General features: G+C 57.0%; 1 protein-coding gene across 10 annotated transcripts; it reads left to right on the top strand.

Annotated features, from left to right (window-relative positions):
• LOC129015759 (C-type lectin domain family 18 member A) lies at nt 1-13,543 on the top strand. 10 transcript variants are annotated; one of them, XM_054454276.2, is made up of 13 exons: nt 1-220; nt 745-974; nt 1,524-1,615; nt 3,815-4,054; nt 8,464-8,561; nt 8,982-9,103; nt 9,260-9,367; nt 9,894-9,986; nt 10,366-10,472; nt 11,110-11,239; nt 11,534-11,630; nt 12,526-12,617; nt 13,127-13,543. In XM_054454276.2, the coding sequence occupies exons 2-13, from the start codon at nt 851-853 to the stop codon at nt 13,162-13,164; spliced, it is 1,341 nt and encodes a 446-aa protein (XP_054310251.1). In that variant the 5' UTR covers nt 1-220; nt 745-850; the 3' UTR covers nt 13,165-13,543. The 10 variants fall into 10 exon arrangements, with proteins under 10 accessions (XP_054310251.1, XP_054310247.1, XP_054310255.1 ...); XM_054454272.2 differs by having other exon boundaries at nt 122-220; nt 8,835-9,103; XM_054454273.2 differs by lacking the exon at nt 1-220 and adding an exon at nt 236-269 and having other exon boundaries at nt 8,835-9,103.
• Nucleotides 13,544-13,603: the final 60 nt, after the last annotated feature.

Below are 13,603 nucleotides of genomic sequence, written 5' to 3'. Positions count from 1 at the left end.
CCTGCTACGCCGCCTGTTTTTCTAGAGGCAGACTTGATCCCAGCAGGACTGGAGTCAGCCAAGGGCATCACGTGCTCTGGCCCCCGCCTGCTTTGACTCCTCCTGCCTCACTCCCCGCTGGCCTGTAATCACGTGGGTGAGGGTGGTGGGCACCGGGGCTGGGCCCAGCCCCCGACACTGCCCAGACAGACTTTCCTAAGGCAGCCTTTTCCTCATGCAGGTGCGGCCTCAGCCCACCCCTCTTCGAGCCCACAGATTGCACCTCTCTGGTGTGCGGTTACCTCTTGCCTGTGTTTAATTCATGGCTGGGGGGTTGGGACAAGCTTCCCAAGAAAGGAAAGAACTCCCCTGGGGTCTTGCCCAGTTCCTGCTCACCAGAAGGACCATAGCCGAGGTCCTCCTCCCAGGGCCCGGGGCTGGGGAGCGGAAGCCATCAGTGGGCTCGGAGGACACAGTCCCAGCCAGGACACGGCCATCGGTCACTAAGCCGCAGCACTGGAATGTCCGCGGGCCAATCAGCAGGGTCTCTGGGGGCTCCCCAAGGGCGCTAATAATCCCACAATGATTAGCAGGGGCCGCGGGTCAGTGCACGCCGCTCTGCCTGCTGTTGGGGGCGGGCTGGCCAGGCCGAGGCTGGAGCAGGCAGGCATCCCCCGGAGTTGTCTCTTTTCATGCCAGCGCCAACAGGAGGCTGTTTGGACACACTGATTACTCACTCACCAGCCTCCCTCTTTTGTCCCCCAGCCCAGGCTGACTCTTGGAGATTGTGAATAGCTCCATCCAGCCCGAGAAACAAGCCGGGTGGCTGAGCCAGGCTGTGCTCGGAGCGCCTGACAGGCCCAACAGACCCATGCCGCATCCAGAGACCTCCCCTGGCCGGGGGCATCTCCTGGCTGTGCTCCTGGCCCTCCTTGGCACCACCTGGGCAGAGGTGTGGCCACCCCAGCTGCAGGAGCAGGCTCCGATGGCCGGAGGTAAGGGACACCTGGTGAGGAGATAGGTGGAGGCACCATTACGAGCTCTGAGGAGTGGGTGCTAGGAGACTTCTGGAAGCCCGGTCCCAGGCCTGAGCCCCAGGCCGTGCCGGTGGTTTAATGAGGAAGCCCTGGGACAGCCCGGGGGCGGTGAGGGGTGGATGCTGGACTGGGGAGGAAGGAGGAGGAAGGGGGGGCCAGGGCTGGGGTCAAGGAGGAACGCCCGAGGAAGGCTGTGGCTGGGGCCTGGAGAAACTCAGTGGCCCAGAGGAGCCCCAGACAGGGGCCTGCTGGGAGCCAGGGCTGGCCTCGTACACCCAGCCCCCACACCTGTTCCCTCCCGCCACCCCGACCCCAGCACTCAGCCCACGCCTGCTGTACCTGGTCTCTCTCTCAGTCTCGCTCCGTTGCTATGCCCCTCGTCCCCTGCACCCACCACACTCTTCTCCCATCTTGTTTTCCAAGGGCGGGGACGCGTGCTTATTTTGCCATGTGTTGGGTTCAGGTCCCCCCATCCTCGGGCTGCCTGACCTTCTCTCTCCACCCCAGCCCTGAACAGGAAGGAGAGTTTCTTGCTCCTCTCCCTGCATAACCGCCTGCGCAGCTGGGTCCAGCCCCCTGCGGCTGACATGCGGAGGCTGGTGAGTACCCGCCCCAGCTGGGCTCTGCCAGGGGGGCGGCTGGAGACGCGGACCCCAGAAGGCAGCTCGGGAGGCCACGCCTGTCCAGGTGCCTTCCACTTGACCAGGCTGGGCAGGCAGAGCCAGGCACCTTGCCCCTGAGGGACCGAGGCCCTGGTTGCTGGGGGGGTCTCTGCAGCTTCTTAACCCCCACCCTCAGTTCAGGAGGTCGGGCCCCTTGGCTCCCACTCGCCTGAAGGGCAGGACCTTGGGCCTTCCCTGGCATCTTGTTGCCACGGAGACCAGGAGCCACAGGGGAGCCGGATCCCCTCCTCCAGGGAAGGGGAGCTTCAGAGGAGCCCTGCAGGATGGGCGGCCGGGCCAGGGAGGGAGAAGGTCGTGCTGGGCTGGGGAGGGGCTTCTGTGCGGCAAGGACCCAGCACCTCCTCCTGAGCTTATCTGAGCCACTAGGACGGGCCTTGCCCACGTTCTCTGCTCACTCACTCATTCACATTTTCCACCTTTTCAGCAGGGGCTGGGGATCGGGGGTATAGAGTTCCCCACCAGCCTGGCTGGGGCTGTGGGGTTGGGACTGTCACCTGGGGGCTCAGAAACGCTGCCCCCCATTGTCTGGGACCCCAGCAGCCCCAGCCCATGTTAACAGGCCAGGCAGCCGGGGCAGGGTGGTGGGGGCGGGAGGTTTCCCCATGGCTGCTTCCCATGACTCCTCCGAGGCAGGCGGCCACGGTGGCGACCTTGAGCACTCTAGGGTCAGTTTCCCAGGAGGTGGGGGTGGGGTGGCTAAATGCGGGGGGTCGCTTCTCCCCAGTTCCCAGCCCTGAGCCGCTCTGCCCCTCCTCAGGCTCAGACCCTGGGCAGCCAGGGATGCTCCCAGCTGTGACCTCTGTGGTGGGTACTCTTGCCTGGGACCCCAGGAGGAGCTGCGGTGGTCGATGGCTGGCAGCTGGCACCCTTTCCAGGGTCCTTTTGTCAAAGTCCTAGAAAACTTCATTTCCATAAAGGTGCAAATGAAGCTCCATGGCTCAGCCTCCCTCGTGGCCCGGCCCCGAGCACCCTCCGGGCCTTTAGGGCTCCAGGGCACCCCTTCTTTGGACACAGTGGAGACTGAAGTTCTTGTGGGGGTGCAGGGCTGCTGAGGGACCCCGGGGAGCCCCCAGCTCCTGGCCCGAGCCTTCATCAGAGGTAAAACCCCGATGGACATTAGTGCAGGGTGAAGTTGGCTTTGGGTGCAGCCCCGAGGGGCCCCTCTCCCTGCATCCACTCAGTGCTTGTGAGCCTATCCTGCAGGCACCTCCCTGCTCCGTTTACAGATGAGCTCAGGGACTCTCGGGAGATCAGGGGACTGCAGCAGGTCACCCAGGGGTGGTGATTGCCAGGCCCCCTTGTTTAAGAAGAGGGAGGAGGCTGGGCACGGTGGCTCACACCTATAATCCCAGCACTCTGGGAGGCTGACACAAGCAGATCACCTAAGGTCAGCAGTTTGAGACCAGCATGGCCAACATGGTGAAACCCCGTCTCTACTAAAAATACAAAAATTAGCCAGGTGTGGTGTCACATGGCTGTAATCCCAGCTGCTTGGGAGGCTGAGGCAGGAGAATCGCTTGAACCTGGGAGGCGGAGTTTGCAGTAAGCCGAGATTGCTCCACTGCACTCCAGCCTGGGCAACAGGGTGAGACTCTGTCTCAAAAAAAAAAAAGAAGAGGTAGGGGGCGGGGTCAACTGTGCATGGTGGGGAGCAGATGAGGCAGGGCTCCCAGGGGCAGGAGACTAGGGTGGAGAGGTGTGGCTGTAGGGCTTTTTGCATCACAGGAGGGCAGCATGGCCGGGTGGGAGCAGTGGAGCCTTTCTGACAATGGCCAGGGCCCAAACACAGAACCAGTCTGCAAGGCGTGGGCACTGCTCACATGACCAGATGGGAGAAGGACAGCAGGAGCGGGTCCCACTGCCTGGGCAGGGCCGAAGGATGCCCACGACAGGATTCGGAGATGGAGGCTCAGTCCTGAGAGGAGCTGGGCTCCTCCTGGAGGGACATCAGACAACACCAGTGCTTCCTCCAGCAGGACTCCTCATCCAGTTCTCTCTTTGCCGCCTGACCTGGCACCCAGTGGATGCTCAGAGATGGCAGGGGAGTTGAATCTTTGAGGCCTGGCCGAGCAGTCAAAAGCCTCCCACAGATGTCTGTGTTTGTGCTGCCCCCAGGACTGGAGTGACAGCCTGGCCCAACTGGCTCAAGCCAGGGCAGCCCTCTGTGGAACCCCAGCCCCGAGCCTGGAGTCTGCCCCGTGGCGCACCCCGCAAGTGGGCTGGAACATGCAGCTGCTGCCGGCGGGCTCGGCGTCCTTTGTCGAAGTGGTCAGCCTATGGTTTGCAGAGGGGCAGCGGTACAGCCACGCGGCAGGGGAGTGTGCCCCCAACGCCAACTGCACCCACTACACGCAGGTGAGTATGCCGCAGGTGAGGCCAGCGTGCCAGCTCCCAGATACAGACTTCCACTGGGCCATCTCAGAAGAGGCTACAGTTTGTCCTAAATGTTAGGATTCCTTTTCCTCCAATTGGTTTAGTTTTACTTTTTTTTTTTTTTTTTGACATGGTGTTGCTCTGTTGCCCAGGCTAGAGTGCAGTGGCGTGATCTTGGCTCACTGCAACCTCCGCCTCCTGGGTTCAAGTGATTCTTGTGCTTCCGCCTCCTGACTAGCTGGGACTACAGGCATGTGCCACCAGGCCTGGCTAATGGCTTTATACTTTTAGTAGAGATGGGGTTTTACCATGTTGGCCAGGTTGGTCTTGAACTCCTGGCCTCAAGTGATCCACCCGCCTCAGCCTCCCAAAGTGCTGGGATTATAGGCGTGAGCCACTGTGCCCGGCCACATTTTTTCTTTTTTTGGAGACATGGTCTCACTCTGTCACCCCAGGCTGGAGTGCAGTGGCGTGATCTCAGCTCACTGCAACCGCCGTCTCCTAGATTCAAGCGATTCTTGTGCCTCAGCCTCCCAAGTGGCTGGGATTACAGGTGTGTGCCACTACACCCAGCTCATTTTTTTGTATTTTTAGTAGAGACAGGGTTTCACCATATTGGCTAGGCTGGTCTCGAACTCCTGACCTCAAATGATCTGCCCGCCTCAGCCTCCCAAAATGCTGGGATTACAGGCGTGAGCCACCATGCCTGGCCTAAGCCACTTTTTTTCAATCTGAAATATAAATAATTTCAAACATAAACGTATTTATTTATTTGAGATGGATCTTGTTCTGTCACCCAGGATGGAGTGCAATGGCTTGATCTCGGTTCACTAGAACCTCTGCCTCCCAGATTCAAGTGATTGTCCTGCCTCAGCCTCCCAAGTAGCTGGGACTACAGGCATGAGCCACCACACCCAACTAATTTTTGTATTTTTAGTAGAGATAGGGTTTCACCATGTTGGCCAGGCTGGGTCTCAAACTCCTGACCTCAAGTGATCCACCTGCCTGGGCCTCCCAAAGTGCTGGGATTACACGTGTGAGCCACCACACCCAGCCTCAAACATAAATTTAAAACTGCCCCAATCTTACCCACTACCTAGGTTTAGAAGATGCTACTAAACTAAAGCCCTGCTCCTCCCCTTTTCCTGCTATCCCTCTCCGGAGGGAATCTTCCCGAAGTTCAGGAGCATCACTGCCAAGCAAGTTTCCATTTTTTCTCTTCATTCAACAAATATTTGTTGAGGGTCTTCTACACATACCTGGCGCTTTTCAGGTGCACTGAAAAACACAAGCAAAATCCCAGGAAATATTTAATACTTCTACTACCTGTGCAAGTGGGTTGTGCATGTTTAAATATTACACAAGGCTGGGCACGGTGGCTCATGCCTGTAATCCCAGCACTTTGGGAGGCCAAGGTGGCAGGATTGCCTGAGCCTGGGAGTTCGAGACCAGCCTGGGCCACATGGCAAAAACCTGCCTCTACAAAAAAATACATAAATTACCCAGGTGTGATGGTGTGCGCCTATAGTTCCAGCTACTTGGGAGGCTGAGGTAGGAGAATTGCTCGAGCCTGGGAGGTGAAGATTGCAGTGAGCTGAGATTGCGCCATTGCACTCCAGCCTGGCCAGCAGGAGTAAAATCCTGTCTCAGAAAAAAAAAGAACATGTGCCCCTACAACTAGGTGTTGCCAAAGTGTTTACAGCAGCTGTGCAGATCAGCAAACCAGTTCCCACTTCCCAGAGATCTTCTGGCTCCTGAATTTTTTTTTTTTTTTTTTTTTTTTTTGAGACGGAGTCTTGCTCTGTCGCCCAGCCTACTGTGCAGTGGCGCGATCTCGGCTCACTGCAAGCTCCGCCTCCCAGGTTCACACCATTCTCCTGCCTCAGCCTCCCTAGTAGCTGGGACTACAGGCACACGCCACCACACCTGGCTATTGTTTTGTATTTTGTTTAGCAGAGACAGGGTTTCACTGTATTAGCCAGGGTGATCTCGATCTCCTGACCTCATGATCCGCCCGCCTCAGCCTCCCAGCGTGCTGGGATTACAGGTGTAGTTTTGTCAGACTCAAAGGTGTGAAAAACCTAACTCTGTTTTGTTGTTGTTGGTTGTTTTTTGTTTGTTTTGTTTTTGTTTTTGTTTTTTTTGATTCGGAGTCTTACTCTGTTGCCCAGGCCGGAGTGCAGTGGCGTGATCATAGCTCACTACAACCTCCGCCTCCCGGGTTCAAGAGATTCTCCTGCGTCAGCCTCCTGAGTAGCTGGGATTACAGGCGCCTGCCACCACACCCGGCTAATATTTGTATTTTTAGTAGAGACAGGGTTTTTCCATGTTGGCCAGGCTGGTGTCAAACTCCTGACCTCAGGTAATCCACCCGCCTCAGCCTCCCAAACTGTTGGGACTACAGGCTTGAGCCACCACGCCCAGCCTCTATTATTGTTTCTAATTTTGTTGATGTGAATGTTTAGATCATTAATTTTAAATCTTTTTTTGTTTCTACTATGTACATTTAAAGCTATAAATTTCCCTTTAAACGATTTCAGCTGCATCCAATAAGTTTTGATGTTTTTTCTATTTCCAATCATGATGTTGTTTTTGTTTGTTTTGAGACAGGGTCTGGCTCTGTCGCCCAGGCTGGAGTGCAGTGGTGCAGTCTCAGCTCACTGCAGCCTCAATTTCCTGGGCTCAGGTGATCTTCCTACCTCAGGTCCGGAGTAGCTGGGACTACAGATGTGTGCCACCATGCCTGGCTAATTTTTTGTATTTGTGATAGAGACGGGGTTTTGCCATGTTGGCCAGGCTGATGTTGAACTTCTGAACTCACATGATCCACCCAACTCAGCCTCCCAAAGTGCTGGGATTACAGATGTGAACCACCACACCTGGCCATGATGTTGTTTTAGATTTTGAAGTGTATCTTTAAGTTTCTAAACTATGTTATCTTCTTTATTTACTTGTAAATTATTTACTTTAAATTTCATTGCATTGAATTCATAGAATGTGGCCTGTAGGTTGTGTTGATTCTTTGCTATTTGTTGAAACTTGCTTCTTAGTGGTCTAATGTGTGGTCTTCCTTTGTGGTTTGCAAAAGTCCCATGCATTACTAAAAACAATACATATTCTTTAAGTGTTGGATACATGTATATGATCACATGTTCACATCTGCCTGCTACAAGCCAGTCTTGTACATGTCATTTTTAGTCTCTACTGGAGAGTTTGTTGCACTCTTCTTATATATTGACCATTTGTGCTATTTCCAAGTTGTTGCTAATTCTAAGACTTTAAACTGGTTTGCAGACCTGTATCCATTAGCTTTTGTTGCATGACATACTACCCCAAAATTTAGCAGCTTACGATTCTGTAGGTCAGCCACTTGGGTTGGGCTCAGCAGGGAGGTTTTCTGGTCTTGGGTGGGCCCACTCATACACCTGCAATCAACTAGGGGGCCGGCTGGGAGCTGGCTGTGCAAAAAGGCCTCTAATGGTTCATCTCTGTTCCATGAGGCCTTCCAACCTCCAACAGGCTATACTGAGTTTGTTCATGTGGTAACTGAGCATGGCTCTATGAGAATGAGTGGAAATGGCAAGGTCTCTTAAGGCCTAGGTTCAAAATCGGCTCAGTATCACTTCTGTGGCATTCTGGTGGCCAAACCAGTTACAGGGCCAGCCAGATTCAAGGAACAAGGAAAGAGACACCTCCCTTTGCTGCAAAAAGCTGCAGAGTCACATTTAAAAGAGTGGTATAGCACAAGAAATGAATGGTTGTGGTCACCATGCAGTCACAAGGCCCTTGATGTTCCAGTCTTTTTTTGGCTACTCCCCTCCACCCATCAACAATCTCCCCTCACTTCAGGTACCTCCCCTCTCCATCCCCCTCTCAACTAAGAAAGCCTTCCTAGGCCAGGCAAGGTGGCTCACACTTACAATCCCAGCACTTTGGGAGGCCGAGGCAAGGGGATCACCTGAGGTCGGGAGTTCAAGACCAGCCTGACCAACATGGAGAAACCCCGTCTCTACTAAAAATACAAAAAAAAATTAGCCGGGTGTGGTGGCAGTTGCCTGTAATCCCAGCTACTCGGGAGGCTAAGGCAGGAGAATCACATGAACCCAGGAGGTAGGGGTTGTGGTGAGCCGAGATCAGGCCGCTGCACTCCAGCCTGGGCAACAAGAGCAAAACTCCATCTCAAAAATAAAAATAAAAAAAAAATAAATAAATAAATAAGCCTTCCTGAACTATTCCCACCCGTGCTTCTACCCCTGCCCAGGACAGCTGCTGCTCCTGAGCCCTCGAGGAGGTGAGGGAGCCCTCTGTTCGCCTGGATGATAGTGAAAGCTGTGTCCCCCTCCCCAGGGGTAGTTCACAATAGGGTTTCTGATCCCCTGTGTCTCCTGTAGCTCGTGTGGGCCACCTCAAGCCAGCTGGGCTGTGGGCGGCACCTGTGCTCTGCAGGTCAGGCAGCGATAGAAGCCTTTGTCTGTGCCTACTCCCCCGGGTAAGCCCTGCTACACCCTCTGCTGGGATGTCTGGGAGGCAGGGAGGGGTGCTTTCACCGAGGGTGAGATTCCCACCCATCCACCCAAAAGTAAAGTCCCTAAGGCCTTGCTCTGCACCCTTGGTGGAAGAGGGGAGGAGAGGAAAGGCAGAGGGTACTAAAGATTCTGGCCACGCAGAAGGTGCTGCTCTGCGGATGCCCCTTCCTGGATACTGGTCCTGGTATCAGGGAGTGTGTCCAGGATTCGTTTGGAGGTCATCTCTTCTCTCCCAGGGAATCTCCCTATCTCACCCAGCTCCCTAACTCCCTGGCCTGGCTGCAGGAGCTGAAGGGGCCAGGGGGGCAGACAGCAGGGCCCCACCACTGCCTTGCCCAAGGCCAGGCCCTCCCACACCCTGTGGTGCCTGCTCGTCCTCACAGAGGCAACTGGGAAGTCAACGGGAAGATAATCATCCCCTATAAGAAGGGTGCCTCGTGTTCACTCTGCACAGCCAGTGTCTCAGGCTGCTTCAAAGCCTGGGACCACGCAGGGGGGCTCTGTGGTGAGTGCATGAGGGCTCAGTCTGGTGACCCTGAGGTGGGGGTGGCAGCATCCTACTGGGCTGTTCCGGAAGCCCTGGCCCTTAGCACCAGGGAGGCTCCTGCCTGGCCTGCTGGGAGGAGACCCTTTTCTCAGAGTCCCTTCCTCCTCTGACCAGAGGTCCCCAGGAATCCTTGTCGCATGAGCTGCCAGAACCATGGACGTCTCAACATCAGCACCTGCCACTGCCACTGTCCCCCTGGCTACACGGGCAGATACTGCCAAGGTGAGGGCACGGGAGCCTGGGTATGCCCAGCCCTGCTCTCGCGGCAGGTCCTGGGGCTGCTACACTTCCTGAGAGTCTCAAGGGTGTTAGAAGTGCTGACTGTGTACTCCCTGAGTCTGCTCACTGCATACACTCTTTCAACAAGCATTCACTGAGCACTAGCTGTTTGCCAGACCCTGAGCTGTGCAGGAGATTCAAAGTGAAATCAGGTTCAGCCCCTTAGGCTCTGGGAGGAGGACAGAATTAGGATCCAGAAGTGGATTCTTGCCCTACTGCCCCTCTACCCTAACCCACTCTGTGACCATGGGCAGGTCACCTCCCAAACCCCAATATGCCTCACTCTACAATGGGGACCAAACCAAAGACACCGGGCGCGCCAGCAATCAGAAGCCTTGGTGGGTTCTGTCTCTGGGAGAGGTATTCTTGCTGTAGTTGGCATTCCCTGGATGTTCGAGGCCTTTGGGGGGCAGCGTGGGGTCCAGAAAGCTGGGGGCTGAGCCTCTGCCCCACCGCCCTGCCCTGGCAGTGAGGTGCAGCCTGCAGTGTGTGCATGGCCGGTTCCGGGAGGAGGAGTGCTCATGCGTCTGTGACGTCGGCTACGGGGGAGCCCAGTGTGCCAGTGAGTCCTGCCCCAGGGCCCCCGAAGAGCCAGCCCCTCCCAAGACCCCCCCTTCAATGGGGCATCAGCTCCCAGGAGCCCACTGTGTGCCTCTCTTTCCAACTCATTCAGTGACAACACGTTGAGAGCTTAAAACTGGCCACAGCATGGATATTTACACCAAAGAAATTGGCAAATGCTACAAACCATAGATTTTTTTTTTCTTTTGAGAGAGAGCAAGCTCAGTATTACAACTTACCAGCACACTCCTGACCCTCACCACCCCCTCTCTTGGAGCAGGTGGCCAGAGGAAGGGGCACCCTGAGCTTAGCTCCCCGGCAGGGCAGGAAAGGGCAGGGATTCTGAAGTCCACACACAAACTCAGGCTCCCCTACCCCAGCCAAGGTGCATTTTCCCTTCCAAACCTGTGACCTGAGGATCGACGGAGACTGCTTCATGGTGTCTTCAGAGGCAGACACCTATTACAGAGCCAGGATGAAATGCCAGGTGACAGTCACCCCTAGCTTCCCAGGAACCCCCCAGGGCCTCAAGTGAGGGTCTTAATGGAGGGACCGTGGAGTGAGAGGTGGTTCCTTCAGTGTCTCTGACCTCACCCTGTTCATCAGCATAAGGCAGGGATCGTGGACTCCGAGGTTCATAGAAGCCAGGAGGTCACCACTTATTGACCTGAGGGACCAAGGTCAAGGCCAACCTCCATCTAAGGGAGTTCCAGCCACTGGTTGCCTTGCAGGAATGCAAAGTCAGGGTGGCCAGAGCTCGGGGTTGTTCAAGAAAACCAGCAACCCAGATTTTCACTGGCAACTCTCGAAACCACAATTAATTACTGGGGTTGGCAATCAACTTGGATATATGTAAGACACTGTGCAGGTGAAACAGAACCTCCTCAGGGGCCAGACCTTGCCTGGGCCTGTGGGCTGCGGGTTGGGCCCCTGTGCACAGGGAGAAGAGAAGCAGACGGGAGCAGAAGGGACCCCTGCTCTTGGAAGGGAGGCGGTGCGGGCTGGAGGTGATGACGGCCCAGCCAGCACACACACGTGGCATCCTAGGCCATGGGCAGGGGTGGCAGGAAGGGGCAGCCTGGGCTCTGGGAGCCTTGCCTGTGTGACCCAGGGTGGGGTTACAGAGGAAAGGCGGGGTGCTGGCCCAGATCGAGAGCCAGAAAGTGCAGGACATCCTCGCCTTCTACCTGGGCCGCCTGGAGATCACCAACGAGGTGACTGACAGTGACTTCGAGACCAGGAACTTCTGGATTGGTGAGTGCCCAGCTGATCGGGGGTGTGGCGAGTTTGGGGTTGTGATGCCCCACCCTGCTGCAGGAACCCTGGGCCGTGGCGGCTGCTAGCAGATGGCGAGGGTGTGGTGAGGGCCTGGAGCCCAGAGCAGGGCCAGCTGCTCACCCCCTTTCCCGGGGAGGGCCCAGGTAGGGAGCACATGGGGGCTGCCAGCGCTGGGAAGAGGGGCCAGAAAGGCAGCTGGCAGCAGACTCCAGGGTCTGAGTGGGCCGGGGAACCTCAGGTCGTGGGCCAACCTTGACTACCCCGGCCCAGGGCTCACCTACAAGACCGCCAAGGACTCCTTCCGCTGGGCCACAGGGGAGCACCAGGCCTTCACCAGTTTTGCCTTTGGGCAGCCTGACAACCACGGGTAAGTGTGGGGTGCCTCCCTCCCCTGGGCCTCCTCCACACTCGGGCCTGCCTGGTGGAGCTCCCCATCCCGCGGCCTGGCTGGGCCCTTTGAGGCTCTGAGCCTTCCCTGGTGCCTGCCCAGGTGCCAGAGAGTTGTGGGCACAGCTGGTGTGGGCCGGTGGTGGGGTGAGGGAGATGCAAGCCGGAAGGCACGTCACGTGGGAGAGAGAGGGACCCAGGAAGCCTCCATCCATCTGTCCATCGCCAGTGTCCCCTGGCTGTGACTCCATCCCTCCAATTCTCATCCACTCACCCCTCCCTCCGCGTGCCTTCTGCCTGCATCAGTTACACTGATGCCAGCATTCCTTAGCTGTCACCCACCTGCACTCATTCACAATACAACCCTGCACCTGCGGACCCACCAGCCATCCTGTAGCAAGAACCCTCTGGTCATGTGGCCCCACCCTGCTCTTCAAAGCCCAGGAATGCCCAGGGCCAGGGTGGAGGTGGTCCAGCTGCGAGGCCACCAAGGGCTCCAGCGATTTCAGCCAGCCCTCCTTGCCGACAGCCGGCCTGTGCCCCTGGCCTGTTGCCTGGAGGAAGTCTGAGCCTTGTTGGGTTCCCAGGTGTACCTCTCAAGTGGGGCTGTCTATTCCAGTCCCCACCGTCCCCACAGGCTTGTGTGGCTGAGTGCTGCCATGGGGTAGGAAGAGCTGTTACCCCAGGAAGGGGCTTCCGTGAGAAGTGGAGCAGGGATGGGGGCTCGGGGACGGGCCTGGCTCCCAGCAGCCCCATCGGCAGGTGGGGGCACTGGAGCCCCTGAGATGCAGGGTCCTGATGGGGTGGAGGGCTTAGACCTCTCCCGGATCCCTGACTTCACTCTTCCCTCCTGAGCACCACACCCTGGCCTGCAGGTTTGGCAACTGCGTGGAGCTGCAGGCTTCAGCTGCCTTCAACTGGAACGACCAGCGCTGCAAAACCCGAAACCGTTACATCTGCCAGTTTGGTGAGGGACTTCCTGAGGCTCCCCTTCTCTGATCCCTGACCCTGGGGGTGCTGCTGACCCGGTCCAGCCTGCAAGGGTATCTAGGTGGCAGGTTCAGAGCGGGTCTGGGCACACAGGGCCATAGTGGATGCCCTGTTGATGGCCTTGTACCTGTGGGCTCCTGAGCCCAGAGGGGCAACGATGGGCTCAGCGTCACACAGCAAGTCCATGCAGGCAGGACTAGAGCCGCAGCTCTGCAGGGGATTTCTCCAAGGACCCTCTCCTCCTATCATGAAAGCTGCTGCCTGGGAACCTGTTGGGTTCCTTGGTGTTCCCGGGAGCCCCATGAACTGTGGTGGAGGCAGAGGTGAAACCTGGCCTGGCACCAGCTCCCAGCAGCCTGTGCTAGGAAGGTCTGGAGCACCACAGGAACCACGGCCATGGGCACTCCCAGACCCAGTGCAGCAGGGCTGCCATCTTGGGACTGCCTGGGCTGCCATCGAGCCCTGCTCTCTTCTGCTTCCTTCCAGCCCAGGAGCACATCTCCCGGTGGGGCCCAGGGTCCTGAGGCCTGGCCGCATGGCTCCCTCGCCTGCCCTGGGTGCACCCACTCTGCTTACCTGTCTTCCCACCTGTCTGGAACAAGGGCCAGATTAAGACCACATGCCTCATGTCCAAAGAGGTCTCAGACCTTGCACAATGCCAGAAGTTGGCAGAGAGAGGCAGGGAGGCCAGTGAGGGCCAGGGAGTGAGTGTTAGAAGAAGCTGGGGCCCTTCGCCTGCTTTTGATTGGGAAGATGGGCTTCAATTAGACGCCGAAGGAGAAGCCCCCGCCAGTGGTCCAAAGAGGCTGCTCTCTTCCACCCGGCCCAGACCCTGTGGGGCAGCGGAGCTTCCCTGTGGCATGAACCCCACAGGGTATTAAACTAAGTTATGAATCAGCTGAACCTGTGCATGCTCATTTCAAAGGGAAATTCAGATGATCCGGGATGACCCTGGAGAGACCA

The sequence above is a fragment of the Pongo pygmaeus genome, chromosome 18, assembly GCF_028885625.2.
Source record: "Pongo pygmaeus isolate AG05252 chromosome 18, NHGRI_mPonPyg2-v2.0_pri, whole genome shotgun sequence".
Taxonomy (NCBI): domain Eukaryota; kingdom Metazoa; phylum Chordata; class Mammalia; order Primates; family Hominidae; genus Pongo; species Pongo pygmaeus.
This window is presented reverse-complemented; position numbering and strand designations above follow the sequence as displayed.